General features: G+C 39.6%; 1 protein-coding gene across 1 annotated transcript in view; it reads right to left on the reverse strand.

Annotated features, from left to right (window-relative positions):
• TRPM6 (transient receptor potential cation channel subfamily M member 6) overlaps positions 1 to 16,508 on the reverse strand; it is a 122,204-nt gene that overhangs the window by 29,668 nt on the left and 76,028 nt on the right. Inside the window, 7 exon segments of the mRNA XM_032477857.1 lie at positions 905 to 946; positions 948 to 1,018; positions 1,166 to 2,298; positions 7,216 to 7,348; positions 9,951 to 10,144; positions 13,890 to 14,004; positions 14,181 to 14,355. Coding sequence (XP_032333748.1) covers positions 905 to 946; positions 948 to 1,018; positions 1,166 to 2,298; positions 7,216 to 7,348; positions 9,951 to 10,144; positions 13,890 to 14,004; positions 14,181 to 14,355 — 1,863 coding nt within the window.

Below are 16,508 nucleotides of genomic sequence, written 5' to 3' on the forward strand. Positions count from 1 at the left end.
AAATTGACACAACATTGTGAACTGACTATACTTCAATAAATATATACATATACACAAAAACAACAATAATAACAAAAACATAAGGCTTGGATTTGAAAGAAGTTGTTAGAATTCTAGCTCTGTCATTTAAAAGCTATATGAACTGGGCAAACATTGAACTTCATCAAAATAAAAATGCTATGTTTCAAAGGGCTTTTATGAAAAGTAAAAGGCAAGTCACTAACTGAAAGGAAATATTTGCAAAATACATATCCAACAATGGGTTTAAATCTACAATAAAAAATTAAAATAAAATTTTAAAAACTCTGACAACCTAGTCAGGCAGATACCTCAATTTTAAAATTGAACAAAAGATTTGGACAGACATGTCATCAAAAAAGATAAATAGATGGAAAATAAGCACATGAAAAGACAACTCGCAGCACTGTTGCAAATGAAACCACTGTGAGACACCACTACACACCTACTCATATGCTCAAATTAAAAAGACTGAACATACTAAGGCCTGGTGAGTATGTGGACCTCTGGAACACTCACAGACTACTGCTCATAAACTGGTAGGAATGTAAGCATTTTCTAAAATTAAGCAAATACTTACCATATGACTCTAACATTCCACTCCTAAATGTTTACCAAAGAGAAACTAAAACATACATCCACACAAAGACTTGTACACAAATCTTCATAATGGCTTTGTCTGGAAGAGCCAAAAGCTGAAAATGAAGCAAATGCACTGCAACATGTGAGTTGACGAATGAACTGTGGCTTGTCCACTCTGATGACTCTTAAATTTATATCTTCATTCCTTCTAGTACTATGTTGTGTACATGACACTTCAGAATAAAGAGAAACCAAGCTGAGAAAGGATACTACCTCAATTGCCAAAAACGTAAAAGACACTTACCGGCACCTGGAGCCCGTGTGTTTTCTTCTTTTTCTTTGACTGATTTCCTATCCTTGGTTAGCATTTTCGCTTTGATCCATTTTGACTGTCCAGTCTCTGAGGATTTTGAAAGATCTGTAGAGGAAATGATTCACATGAGAAAGTTTAAGATGGTATGAGGAACCATACTTTTTCCCAGAAAAGACTGAGAGAATGGGGAGAATGAGAATGGGAGTGATGCAAGAATTTAACACTAGTTTCTAAAAAAATTCTGCTTCTTACTTTTAATCTTACGGTTCTTCAATTTCTCCTCCTTGTGCAGTCTCAGACTCTGACTCCTAATGAAGGGCCTGTCTCTACGAAGAAGATTAATCCGAAAGGAGGTGTTTGGCTGGAGCCATGGTCCCACCTCTGTGCAATCCCTCTGGGCCAGTCTTACTGAGTTATCAGTCAGGGAACTGCCCTGGATCTGCCTCTGGCATTGTTCACTCTGATTGGAGTCACTGCTGCAAGTGGAGGACAAGCGGGTTTGCCATTGTCTCTTGAGGCTGAACACACCAGGTTCATCACCTTCTGAAAACGCCCAGTTTATATATCCACCTCCAGTATGCATGTTCCTGACTTGGGAAGGAAGGGAGGTCACTTTCACGGGTGCAGGCGTGAAAACCAAAGTGGATAGAAGGTGCTCCCCTTCGTCTCGTCTGGCTGGCGTCTGAGCAGGTGACTCACTCTGCTCCTTGGTTTCCACCACGGAGCCCTGAGCTGAGTCAGCCGGGGTCTGCCACGTCAGATGAACAGGCACCTCACTCTGGGTGACATGCTCAGTTGCCGGCACATCTGTACCTGCTTCTACGGATGGTCTGGGCAGAGGCCAGGCTGTTTCTGCAGAATAAGGAACTTGCTCCAGATAAGAAGGGACCAGGAGAAACTGACCATACTTTCGGCGTGCTTGTCTGTTCGGGGCCACCCCAGAAGCAACTATACTGTTTTCTATTTCTTGCTCTTCCTGGTCATCTCTTACGTTTGAAGTCTCTCTGTCTGTACCCTCAAGAAAGGGTCCTTTCTGCACTCGTGAGGGATGCCAGCCTCTGGCCAGGCTCCGCAGCAAAGAAGGGGGCATGCTGTAACACTGGTGTTTCTTCTCCCTGCAGATCTCCATGCTGCCTAGAACCTCTGCACAGGTGACATTGCTCCAGCTGTGGGGACGTTTTCTCCAAGCAGAGTGCTTTCTGTTGGCCAGGAGAGCCTCATCCTCTTGTAAGGTGTCAACAGCAGAAAGGACTTTTAACGTATCCACCGTCAGGGCAGAGAGGTCCTGTAGGTGTCCCACCTGGCTGTCCAAAGACACTAAGGAGTCCTTTATAAAAGACACTTTTTCATTCATTTCTTTCAGTTGGAAGTACATGTCTGTAACCCTAATGGTAAAGGGAGGGAGAAAAACCAACGAACACAGTAAGCCAATGGGAACTCACCTTACTCTCTTCCTGTCCTGTTTCTGTCTTTAGGTGGTTCCTTAGCCTCAGCTGCTTCCCAAATTTAAGTCTGTCTTCTTCCCTCTCTAACATACACTGCCCATCCCAGTCGACCTCACACACTCCTATTATTCCCACTATCACCTGAATAAGGAACATTAAAAATTACTTTTCCAGCCCTCATTGCTCTTCAGTATTTCAGAATCACATTTCCAGCTCCTGCTAGTTCTCCCTTCAATCATCCCGTCAAACAGCCCATTTGTATTCATTAATAAATTCATTAATTTACATACTTTTAATACCTTCTATTGTAAACGCTGTGCTATTTTTGTAGAGAAAGGAAATCCTGAGGAAGAAACCAGAATGATAGGAACAGAATCGATCATCAAATATATAATTAGAAAAAAAAATTATAGATCTTCTAAAATAAAATTCCAAGTCTGCAGTACAAATAGGCTTCCCAAGCTTCAGAAAGAACCCATTTTAAGAGACCTACATTCAGAGAAAGCCTGAGGCAAAATTTTACAGTTTAAATTTTAACCCCATATTATGATGTCCAGCCATTGATCCATGTAAGAGCAACAAGACACCTTCAGCTATGCAAGTGCAAAAGCACATTGCCAGCAGAGGCCAATTAAACGTAACAGGTGATTTCATTTAGAGAATTGGAAAGAATAAAGTGTTAGTTAATACTTACCTGTATATACTTCTGTAAATATGTCTGTATGGGGATAGGTTTTGTTTTATGCCCTCCCCTCAAAGTCCTTTGTGGAAGTCCTAACCTCCAAAACTCCCAGAGTTTGACTTAATTTGAAAGCAGTGTCCCTACAGTGTAATCAAGTTAAAATAAGGTCATTACGGTGCACCCTAAGCCTATATAACCAGTATCTCTGTGAAAAGGGGAAATTTGGACACAGAGGGAAGATGACGTGAAGACACACAGGGAGAAACCACTCTATAGCTGGTGTGATGCTTCAAGTCAAGGAACGCCAAGAACGGCCAGCAAACAGCATAAGCTAGGAGAGGCAAGGGAAGGCTCTCCCCTGCAGCCGTCAGAGAGAGCATGGACCTGTCAACGCCTTAACTTCAGACTTCAAGCCTCCAGAGCTCTGAGACAACAGATTCCTCTTGGTAAAAGATACCCAGTTTTTGGTACTTTGTTAGGGCAGCCCTAGGAAACTAACATAGTATCTAAGTTTAACAATCAATAAGTTACAAAATACATCATGAATTTGGTTATATAAAACTAAAACACAAAATTTTAAAGCAAAAAATAAATAGGAAATTATTCTAACAAATATGAGATGTTTGTATTCCTTAACAAATCAAAAGTTTTTACAAATTGACGAGGGAAAAAAAAATGCAAAGGCCCCAAAGGACATGAATGGATACTTTGCAAAAGATAAAATAGGAAAGATTATGAAACATGTTAAAAATATTCGATTTCATTAGGTAAGCAGACAAACGAAAATTAAGCCCACAATGAGCTCATCTGCATTGTAACAACTTTTTTAACCTAGCAAATTTTTAAAAAAATTAAAGGAACTCAGTGTTGGCGGGGATGCAACATTGGAACATTCAAGCAGGCAACATATACAAAGAGGCAGTAATTTTACTAAGCTAAGGGAGACAAATACCATTACATCAGAAGACAGAATATTACACAGTCATTATAAATCATATTTATATTGTTGATAGTAATTTTTGTCTGATTCTGGTAGCAGAGGTTGGGATATGGATGTCTGCTACGTTCTGCCTTATATGCTTTTAAATTTGGTATAAAAACTTTGCAAGTCAAGAAACAATAAAAATTAAAATATGTTTACAAAGAATGCTTAAGTATGTGAAGAAACATTTTTGATGTGTAAGGAGGGTAGGGGGACAAAACACAAACTTGTATAATTTTAACTAAAAATATATAGAAGACGACCAGATAGACTAAATAGAAAAAGACCAAAATTTTCACAGTGGGCTCTGGCTCATGACATTTTACTTTTCCCTTTCTTTCCTTCCCCTGTTTCACTGTTTTATTTGGAGGAGGGAGTAGAGATTCCAATTTCTCAAAATGAAAATCTTTGGTAAACATGAAAAAGTGAAAAATAGCAAGGAAGGGAATCTAACCACAGTTTCATGGCTGGTATGACCACATGCAGAAATAAAAAATTATTCCCAGTCTTATTTGGGGGCTGGGAAAAGCAGTGATTATACCATGAAGAGTTTAGTATTTTACTGTAGCAAGCACTTCCCAAAATAGTGTTAGACACCCCCTCTCTAGAACATATCTCAAGTCCCGTGGATTGAGAAATCTTCTACTTCCTTCTGGAAGCTCTGCAGATAGGAATTAAAGAATAAAGAGGGTGGTGTTTGCCATTTTTATTATTGCCTATGTGGGTGGAACCCTCTCTTTCTTGCTTCTGCTATACTACTCAACTTCTGTAACTCAACAGAGGCTTAATAAAGGCTTCCTGACCTTCTGGAATCTGCAAAACTAGTCTTGGCAAGGATGATGAGGAAAAGAGCACAAAGTATGTATAATCCCTTCAAAATGTGCTTAATTAGAGCCTCTGCATCTAGTGCACTGTTTCATCTAATTCAACAACAGTGCAGCCCGAACAGCAGTAATGGAGACTCATTAAGTTCCATTAGCAGCAGTCACATCGAATGGATACAATAGACACCAGTAACTATTCACAGTGACAGGTAACATGCTACAATAGAGACTGTTAGACAAATAACCTGGTCACCCTCGAATCAGGTCCTCTTGCTTTTATAGACACTTATTTTCTAAAGCTCAATGTCCTATGAAACATCTTTTAATTATATTCCTCAACCACCAACTACATTAATTTAATCTAACCTTTCAGTCATTCTGACACGTAAAATAAATTCTTATCATTTTAGGATTCTCTGTGCTAGGCTTGAGGGTTGGGAGTGGGGGGACCAGTATGGTTATTATTCCATTGTGGGCCTCTGGACCAGATTTTTTAAGTGCAATTATAGCAGGTATAATTATAATCATCATAATAATCATAATATTCACTGGGTGCTCATTATGTGCCAGGCAGTTTACAAAGGCTCTACATTATTTTATTTAATCCACGTGACTCCCCTATAAGATGGGCATTACTGCCCCCTGCATTAAAAGAGGTCACATGGCCAATCACATGGTCAGTGACAGAGTGAGGTTTCAAATGCAGAGTGTGACTCCATGGTCAACGGCATTAAGCACAGCACTCCAGCATCTCTCAGCAACTCATCAGGGATCCAGGCAGGTCCTACCAGGGTCCTAGGGTCCCGTGAAGCACTAAATGAATTACATCAGCATCTTTCATGCTGGGAGTTGCTCACAAATGTTTCCCCATAAGGTTTCGAGGCAAAATGATAGGACCTGTGCAAGCTATAACTCTCCTGAGTCACAATGCCCATTGTGATAAAGTCTTTAAACCTTTTTTTCAGATGTAGCATTTCCCAAATTTCATGCACCAAACACGTTTACTATGAAAAAGTACCCAGTTAACGTCTTACTCCACAGAACAGAGAGAGGGAAACACTGGCTTACAGTACTAGGGACAAAAAGAAGCCAGTGTTCCAAACAGAGAAAATAAGATATAAAACAGCCTTCATGTGTTCTCTTTTTCTACTATGGCAATTCACTTAACTCTAGAAGGATACAGGTGATCTCTTCTTCAGAAGCAAGCAAACATGCAAACATCCTCCTAATCTCCTTTCCCTCTGTCTTCAAACTACTGCTCAGTTACCTCAGGAGAATCTTCTTCCTTCCCTCCCTCCCACACCCACTTACGAGCTCCCCAGGATGACCTCAACAAGGACAACCACGTACAAAGAGGGACAGGGAGGTGGCTCTATCCAGAAGGAAAATCGACTGCTTGTGTTTTGAAGTTTACTTGGAGCTTCATGATCAAATTCTAGAGCCCGTGAAAGCATCTAGAATATTTTTCAGAAGTTACATATTCATCTAACGTCTAATCCTTCTCTACTCAAATGCCAAGAAAAAAATTCAAGATAAATGTAACAGCATAGGACGACTACTGGTGTTAATGTTCACTACTACTACTATTATTATTGAATTACTTGTTTGTAAATATCTGGTTCTCAAGTTTTACTCTGTATTCACTTGACTCATGATACTGTCTTCTGTTCTCGCTTCGGCAGCATAGATACTAACATTAGAACAATACGCTCTTCTCTTCGTTTTTCTTACGCTCTTCTGATCAATACTTTTTAGTCTTTTTAGTCCATCATACAGGTGTTGGCACCACTCAGGGTGAGCCCCTGCACTTGACCTCCTCTGGACCTACCTACTGCCCCTGGACACACCTATATCCGTGTTTGTTGCTCCTTTGGCCAGGTGTGCCACCCCACCTCCCTCAGATCTCTCCTCCTCAAATGTTTCAGAGCATCCTTCCTGGGCCAGGCTCCAAAAACAGTCCAACACAACCCCCAACTCCAGCAGACCCTTCGCCATCATTGTTCTCTATTTCCTTATACTACTTCTTCCTCTCATTGATCTTTTACTGTCTGACATTCAATTACATACTTTTTTTTGTCTTCCACCCACCTCGCCCCTCTACATGCATATACCAGAATGTAAATTCTATGCAGGAAGGGCCCCTGGTCTCTTATTTACCATTTATCTCCAGTAACTTAGAAGACTGCCTGGAACATAATAGATGCTGAAGAAATGTGCACTGGTTACATGAATATTACACGCTACTAGAGAAAATTTCAGAGAATCAAAACCTCTGGGTTTTGAAAGTAGTTTTACTTCTTTTCACACATTCTAGTAAAATTGGGTTTAGGTAGCAGTTTAGGGGGTGAAAACACATGTATAACTTTTACCTTTCTGTTGTCATTCGGATTTGTTCCTCATAACTACAGTTCAGACCTTCCATCTTCTCGTGGAAGTAATTCTCCACACACTGTTCTTCAAAATCATGAAGTTTTTTCAGATCCTCTGTACTCAGGTAGAGTTCTGTGGAAATAAGTATAGTACATAAAAAGAATCATTATTCACCCTCCACAGGAAACTGATACAGTGTATGAATGACTTTTCTTCCACTTTGTGTCAAAAACTATGAAATAAAATAATAGTAAGTAACCTACAAGTTACAATCAAGGTTAGAAGAAGCCAGTCTGTTGAAATGAGTCCAGTAAGTAAAAGAAAGTTTCATCTTGTTGCACTGAGTTTATATATACACTGAGTTTGTATATCCAAAGTTTTTCTGTTGAAAAAAAGATATTACCAGTCAATAGCCAATCAAGGCTCTACATCTTTTTTGACAGTTATAATTCATTAAAGGACGTATTATTTCATGATGTTATGACGCTAATGCAATTCCATGTTAAACTTTAGCAATCACATTTGGTCTACCACCTTGGCTCTAACTCTGATCTAACAGAAAAAGACTATTTTTTGAGCAAGTTTCTAATACTTATTAAATATAAAAATGTAGTTGCAAAAAGGGTAGAACTGGAATGTTCTCTTCCTTTGATCATTTCACCTAAATTGGGGGGAAAAAAGAACCATTAGAGTTCCACAGAATTTATTAGAAATGCAAGTGTTCTTTGGTTTTCCAATAAAATGAGAGATAAAAATACTAATTTAAAATTGAAAAAGATGGCTTAAAAAAATTCAGCCATAAAATGTGTTCACAAATCAAGAGTACAATGTTTTATGGTTTTTATGGTGTGGAAGAATCCTTCATATACAAAAAAAAAAAAATCCAGTATCCCCTCACCCCAACTCAACCCTATATGTCTGCATTAAGGGTCTTCTATGAGCAAGGAACTTCCGAACTGTCATGATTTAAGCCTTCTCTGGATTCCTGAGAGCAAACAACCCACAGAGCAATTCCAGACACAGGTGCAGCTTGCAGAACGTGGTGCGTTCTTGCGACTGCCCACCAGGTGGCACTGCTGCCCCATGTGCACCCATCCTGATCCTCAATACTGGGGATCAGAAGCAATCTCACAAAAATTCAAGAGTTTTCCAGAGCTTCAGGTGAATGCACCTCTATCTATCAGAACATGTCTTTGATTTTTATACCAGAATCATCTCATAAGCCCAGATCAAAGTAAGGCCAGGAAAGTTTCTTTGCTATGATGCTAGAAAAGCTGGCCAAATCCTAGTTAATTCCAGGATCTCTCAAGTGGTTCCACACTCTCCTGATAGATTACAATCGTTCTGGGATGGCAAGCTATCAGAAACCTAAAAATTAAAATATAATTACAAGGCTTTAAATTAACATCAATTGTGCTCTGACTTCCTCATAAAAGCTAAATCTCTTGGGGGAAAGAAATGGAAAAGAAAAATAAGTCATCAAAGTGATCAAGAGGAGAAAAATACTTCTCAGAGCCAACTCTCAGCAGGAGCAGAAGCGTGTCACCCATCAACCTCGTGACAGCACCTGTCCTCCTAAGGGCCCATTGAAATGTGTAAATAGTCCACAATCCCTTATCTGAAACTCCTGGAACCAGTTCCGTTTTAGAATTCAGAAGTTTTCCTTTCTAGTTCTGGAAAATTAATACAGTGCATATGCCATAAATGAAGAAAAACCCCTGGTTAGAGCTAGGGCAGTACCCTGAAATCAGACACATTATTTCTACAGCAAAATCAGTGAATATTCTTACCACAAGGGATAAAGAGGATAAATGGCTTCACATTAGTCCCATTAGCCTCTTCTGTCCAAATGAGTCTTCCTACAACTTCTGAAGAAAAGGACTTTACATTTTCAGAGGTATTTTAGATTTAGGGATCGAGATAAAGGAGTGTGGATTTATGCCGCCCATTTCCTTTCTATCTAGGAATCATCTAGGAATGGGCCTAGAACCAACTGTAGAATTGCTTGAGATGAACCACAAGAGATTTGTAAACCACAGAAGGAATGTTCTCTTATGACGTTTAGTATGACAGTCATATCATGCAATCAGGATATGGATGAGCAAAATGAACTAGGAAAATCTCAAAATACATAGAGTTAAGCTTTGCCAAAAAAAAAAGAGAGAGAGAGAGAGAGAGAGACTCCACATTTTTTCCATCCTGAGTTGTAGCTCTTGAAAATATGAAACATCCATAAAGAATCACCTCCACACTCAGTAGATTAGAGAACCAGAGAGCTGTGACTGCAGTGAGTAAACCAAGCGAAGTCTGGTTTATCTGTTTCCCTTGGTCCACAAGACCGTCCGTACCCTTTCTATTTGGAGTCCATCTTCAACGAGGAAGTAGGTATAGGTTGCTGTGACTACTCTCTAGGGGTCATTCTGACCACTTCCCAGGTAAGTAAAGAAAACATGGATTTTTCAAGGTGACATAAAGCCTTTACACATTCAAGCAGAGATTCTGTTCCTAGCTATTTCTTTCTAAGTATCAGTTCCTCTTAGCAAAAGGTACTACAATCACATACTGAGATCAATGTATTTACTTCGACTCAGGTCCTCAGTTGATACTCTCTTGTCAGTTTACTCCCAGAACCTTCCGTCCCGTGCCCTGAATTTAAGCGACAATGTTCCAGGTGTCTTCACCTTGGAGCTCCACTCTTTACTCTCTTCCTCCTGCCCCACCAATGAGAACTTACTTAATCCAACATCACCCTCTTCTTGGTCATTTGGAGCTTGGCGATGGCAAAGACGGCGAAGGAGGAGACCCACGTGACTCAGCAGGATAAAAGGTGGGGGCAGCCAAGGCTTCTCGTGGTAGGTCATGATGTAGCGGTAGCGATTGTATTTCCACAGGTTATTTGAGATGGATTTCATATCCATGTAAACGTTACTGTAGGTTGTAGTAAGAGGGGGACAATGTTTTAATATGGAGTCCAGAAACATAACAGTTAGATCCTTGCTTTATTTTCCAACTTTTATGATTGGTTGACCTGACATGACCACAGTTAGCCAATAAAAACAAGATCCATTTCATTGATCATTCTTTTTCCACCAAACAACATACATTAATCACCTCCTACAAGAAAATATGCTGATCAGAATAAGAAAAAGGTAGAAATTACAATCAGAGGGGAGAAAAATGCTAACATTTTAAATGTAATAAACAGAAACTGTCCACTGGAACGTAACACTATTCTTGATTCACCCTCTCTTCTCATATAAGAAAATCTTTTCAGTCCATAATTCATCATTCATGGTAAACAGCTTTCATGTTCCTCTACAGCATCAACCTTATGAAGAGATTCTCTTAATATCAAATGTGAAGACTGCTAGAATAATCCTAGTTAAAACATTCAAACAAAAGAATATTAATGAAGAAGAGACAGGGAAGAAGAATCAATTCATTCTAAAATCAATAAGCAGAGCTTTGATTCAGAAGCTAGATAAATTATTAAGATTAATCTTGCAGAAGTAACTTCTTTCAGTGGCCTCAATTACATCAATTATGATATGCAGACAGTGCAGTAAATGTGTCAATATTACGGAACATGTGATGGAAGTTGTGGTGGATGGTACAAATTCTGAAACAACATCATCCTTCACTTGACTTTAAGTCTATAACATGATATGGGTGGGGAAGGCACAATGGACCATCCATGTTAACATTTTGCTTAGGCTAATATGTAATTTAGTCTCTTTAGAGAAAGATGGCAGACAAGTACTTGAGAAGGGCAGCCAAATTTGGCAAATAAAAGTACAGGCAACCCCAAACTGGAGTTAGGATAAAGAGAAGGAACCTGAACTATCCCAGAGGAAGCCAGTTTAGGATAAGTGAAGGGGCCAAGTTTCAGAGTCCATAAAACAGATGAAGGAAACATAGATGACTGGGCTTAACAGTATTCTCAAAGTGTGGTCACTGAGCCAGCAGCACAGGCATCACCTGAGAACGTGTCAGAAATGCAAGTTCTTGGGCCCTAGCCCAGAACTACCAAATTAGTAATCTGTGTCTTGGCGAGTCTTCCGGGTAATTCTGCACAATCAGGGTTGAGAACCACCAAGATTAAATGCTACTGCCAGACCAAGTGTGAGTACAGCCTTCCCACCAGCAGGGGGCGATCTCCACAGTGTAGTTCAGGTTCTTTGTAATCATTGGTATAAAGAACCTGGAAAGGGGGCCCTTGGACAAGTAGTCAGATCTGGGGTTGCTCAGCTTGTGTGGCCCTCCATGTGTTCCTCTCAGTGATAAGACGCCTATGTGAGGATTCCTCAACCTCTCTTTTGATACCTGCTGTTTTTGAGAAACAAAAATTTCATACCCACTCTTAATGTTATTTGAAATATCAAAAAAAAAAAAAGCTGTAATAACTAAACACCAGCAAATGCTGTAAGTTTGTAAAATGGTGAGGTTAAAGGGAATTGATAGCTGTCATATAATCAGGTAACAAGAAAAAAGGTATGTCTTCCCCATATATGTGCAACAATTCATTTCTTTTTAAGTATTCTGATTTATTTTGCCTGCCTCCAACCTTTGTCCTATTTTCTTTCTTAAATTCTATGCATTGATTTCCCCTTTATTACCCTTCTCTATGCAGTGAGACAGTCAGTGAATGAAATACCTAGTACCCTGCCTGGCATAAAAGAGGCATTCAGAAAATACTAGTTTCTACCCATCACTTGATTATTTTCATCCATTAAACAAATACGTGCCAAGCACTCTTTACAGTGCTTGAGATAAATTCATGAGCAAAACAAACAGACAAAATCCCCAAAATTTGTTCTTGTGGAGTTTATATTCCAGGATAAGAGATAGATAAATAGGAAAAAAAAAAAGCCCACAATATATAAACAAATTATAAAATATATTTGTATATATTACATAAGTGGGTAGTATAAAGAAAGAAGAGTAAGGAGGACCAGCCATGCCAAGGAGTTGGCCAAAGGAAAGGAGGCTGCACTTTTAAATAACAGACTTGAGTTCAGGGCTAATTAAAGAGGGGACATTTGAGAAAGACTGGAAGGAGGTGAGGGGATGGGCCACAATGACATCTGGGAGAAGAACACTCCAGGCAGAGGGAATAGTAACTGCAAACACCCCTATGTTGTTTGAGAACACATGTGGGGCCACTGCGGCTGAAAAAGAATGGATTAGGGCAAGAGAAATGTGATGGGTGACTAGAGAAGTAGCAGGGAAGCCAAATCAGGTGGGGCTCTCCAGGACATCGTAGAAACTTTAGCTTTTACCCAGAAGGAAATGGGGAACCACTGAAGCGTTTGGATCAGATGAGTGACATCATCTGACTTATATTTTTAAAGGGTCGTTAGGGAATAGATTGATTAATTAATTAATTAAAAATTTTAAATGTCTAATAAACTTATCTACAAAACAGAAACAGACTTGCAGACATAGTAAACAAACTTATGGTTACTGAGGGGAAAAGAGGTGGGAAGGGATAAACTGGGAGTTCAAGATTTGCAAAAAATAACTGCTATTTGTAAAAGATTAAAAAAACAAATGTCTGTGTAGCACAAGGAACTATATTCAATATCTTGTAGTAACCTAGAATGAAAAACAATGTGAAAAAGAATATATGTATGTATATGTATGACTGAAACATTATGCTGTACACCAGAAATTGACACATTGTCACTGACTATATACTTCAATTAGAAAAAATTAAGTGCCATTAGGGCTACTGTGTTGAGAACAGAATATAGGGGCCAAAGATAGAAGCAGAGAAATAAATCAGGAGGTTCTGTGGTAGCAGCAGTGGGGTGGTGAGAGGTGGTTGGATTGATGACCTATTTGAATCTATTTGAAGGTAGAGTCAGGTAGAGTCAACAGGTATTCCTGACAGCTTAGAGGCAGAAGTATGACTCCAAGGCTTTCGGTCTGAACAATGGGAAAGATGAAGCTTTGACAGAAACTTGTGTTCATACAGACTTGGGAAAGACTACAAGTAGAATAAGTATATGCTGGGAAAGAAGGGAGGTCGAGCATTTGGACACTTAAAAGTTGAGAAATCTGCCATACATGTGACTAATAATGGAACAGGGAAGTTGGCTCTGCAGGAGAGGGAGATCCAGGCTGAAGATACAGTATACACATGCATACAGGAAACTGAACAAGACCACCAAACGAAGCACCAACAAAGGACGAGCAAGGTCTGGGCTCAGGGACGCTCCAGTGTTAAAAGGCTGAAGAGAAGAAGATGGTCCAGAAAAGGGACTGAGAAGAAGTGAAGAGTGGGACAGCAGAAGACAGGGAATGGGGTATACTGAGGGCCAAGGAAAGAAAAATTACCAAAGGCTCCTTAGCCAGCTTCCAATGTCATCAACTGTTACTCTCCGTGATTCCAAATTGTGGCTTAATCACAATGTGTGATCTCCCGTCATTCTGCGTTTCTTACACTCTCCGTGTTTATTTATTTAGTACACTAACTCCCTATTTTTTTCTCTTCTCAGACTCTGCTGCCTTCCCACCAGGAGTTCCATGTCCATAATTTAAAACCATAGTAGTAAAACATCCAACACACAAAAAACAAAAGTCACATCCTCGAAATACATGTGAGTCTTTCAAAATCTCTGCCCCCATTTTGATTTAAACAAAATAACCGTATTTGAGTAAAATAACCTACTTGAAGAAAGCAATCAACAGGTTCACCATGATGATATACTGCACGAAGAGGTAGACGGCTTGCAGGAATGGAGTAAGAAAAGAGCCAGGAGGGCAGGATGGCTGGCTTGAACAAACTACAAATAAAGAATTTAAAAGAGTGAGATAAGACGAATCACAGTCCTACGACTCTAGACAAATATATTTAGGACATTAACTGAGCAGAATACCACACATGCTTGACATTTTTAAGATTCAGATGATTGTTTTCCAGGGGTTCCATTTCCGCGTGACGGCGGAACCCTCTACTTACCATCGATCTCCGACGCATAGACTTCTCCGTATATCATCCAGTACGGCTCAAACACGATATCGCGAGCGAGGCTCCACGACGGGGGCTCCTTTGGCGAGAGGATGGCCTTGCGAGCTACCCCGAAGCTCAGCAGGACTATGGCCATAATGATCACAATGTAGAACATGTTTGCTGTCTGCAGGAAAGCACAGCACAGCCAGAATTTCATCACAGATTAGAAACGTAAAACAAATCAAACTCCTGCGGCCACCATAATTATACCTGCCAGTAAATAGTAAGACTGTCTAGTCATTGATTGAAATGCCTAGTCCATGAAGAGCTGGATTTCCTTTGGCTAAAAGATTTTCTTTCCTCTGCACAGTATGTGTTTCACGTCAATGCAGTCTATGGAGTAATATCAATGTGCTAACAGTAGAGAATCTGTGCTTTTTTTTTTTTTTCAATAGAGGTACTGGGGATTGAACCCAGAACCTTGTGCATGCTAAGCGTGTGCTCTACCACTGAGCTGTATCCACTTCCCCTTCTTTTTTTAAGACGTGACGACATACAAACAACTTTTAATTAGCTAATATGCAACTTTTCACCAGTTGGACCAGAGGTTAGGAAAAGAAAAAAAATTAGGGATATTTAAAGTAGTAAAATGGAATCTTATTTCCCAGGATTCTCTTCAAGATTAATTAGAGTCTGAGAAACTGATCAGGCCAAGAATCTGCTGAAGAACTCCAAGCTACTGAACACTTTGATGAGATGAAGAACTAAAAAAAAAAAAAAAAAAAAAAAGATGCGAAAGCAACTGTATAATGATGTTTGTTAAATCCAGTGGCTCATTAACTCTCATGCACTTGGTCTTTGTATTAAAAGTCAGCCTTACTAGGGGGAAGGTATAGCAAGATGGTAGTATGTCCTTAGCATGCATGAGGTCCTGGGTTCAATCCCCAGTACCTCCCCTTAAAAAAATGATAAATAAATAAATAAACCTAATTACCTGCCCCCTCCAAAAAAATTTTTTTAAAAAGAGAAAAAAAAGTAAGGCTTACTGTTATAATGCACAATGGAGGACTGTTTATAGAGCTTATATAGTATACACATGCATATATTGCACATATACTATAATTTTTAAATCATTTGTTTCACTTACTAAATGCACATAAGTTCATCCCATTTGTTCACTGGGCAGAGACCTACTCCCTGAGTATTCCTTGAGCTTCTCTACAGTTCTTAGCCTTCCTTCCATGAGGCAGGAGCCACGTGACCTATTCTGGCCAATGGGCTATGGAGTAACAGGGACTTGAGACACTTCCTGTCCAGAGCAGTTAAAAGCTGTTAGACTTTCTCCAACCCTCTCACTCCCTGTCAGAGGAAACCTTAAAAGCCACATGTTGACACAGCTATGGCACAAGATGGAAGAATTTGGGATCTCTGAGTCCCTGGGTAGAGGACGGCTCCCATGAGCACACATCAAACTTTACATTAGGGAGAAATAAACTTGTGCTAAATCACGAGAGGCACTGGTTACCTCAGCATAGCCTACCAAATTAATACCAGTGTCACCAAGACCAGAGAAAATATTGCTGGTCTAAGAGAAAAATACAAAGTAAGAAAAATCTATTGTTGGAGTCCTGGAGGTCCTCCCTTTTCCATCCTCTTTCTTTGTTTCAGCACTACTTTTCTCTCTCAAGAACTTGCCCCTTCTCTGACAGTGGGGATTCTAGAAGGAAAAGCAAAGATGACCTTGAGATACTGTCCTTCTTGGGTCCTGTGCAAAGCCAGCTGGACAGGGCTAGCACAACTGCAGTGAGCTCAGATGGGAGACAGAGCTGGTGGCCCAGATATGAATCCTGGCTCCCCGACTTCAGCCTTTGGGAAATTTACCTAACCTCCGGTTCCTTGAATGTAAAATGTGGCTAATAATAGTACCTATCTCATAAAGTTGTTTTGAAGATTAAATGAGTTATTATATACAAAGTACATAGCACAGTATATAGCACACAGTAATTTCTATTTAAGCCTTGGCTGGGGGTGGAGACATAAAAAGATAAATAAATATTTCAGCAGAAAATATTATTAGTGGAAGCTTCACACAAATCTGGCCCTTAGGAATTATTGTGCTCAGAGACACATTTAATTCAATGTCATATCATCTGGCCTTAACCAAAATGGTAAGCTAGTATCCAACTATCCAATATGTTATCCAACGAAATTTGTTAAATGTGAGTTTATGGTTACAATGAAAGCAGTGATGAAGTACAAAAATTTTCAAAAGTTAAATTACTGGATGTGAACCATGAAATTAGGTAGAACTGTTAAAAGAACACCAGGTTACACAAG

The sequence above is a fragment of the Camelus ferus genome, chromosome 4 (assembly GCF_009834535.1).
Source record: "Camelus ferus isolate YT-003-E chromosome 4, BCGSAC_Cfer_1.0, whole genome shotgun sequence".
Taxonomy (NCBI): domain Eukaryota; kingdom Metazoa; phylum Chordata; class Mammalia; order Artiodactyla; family Camelidae; genus Camelus; species Camelus ferus.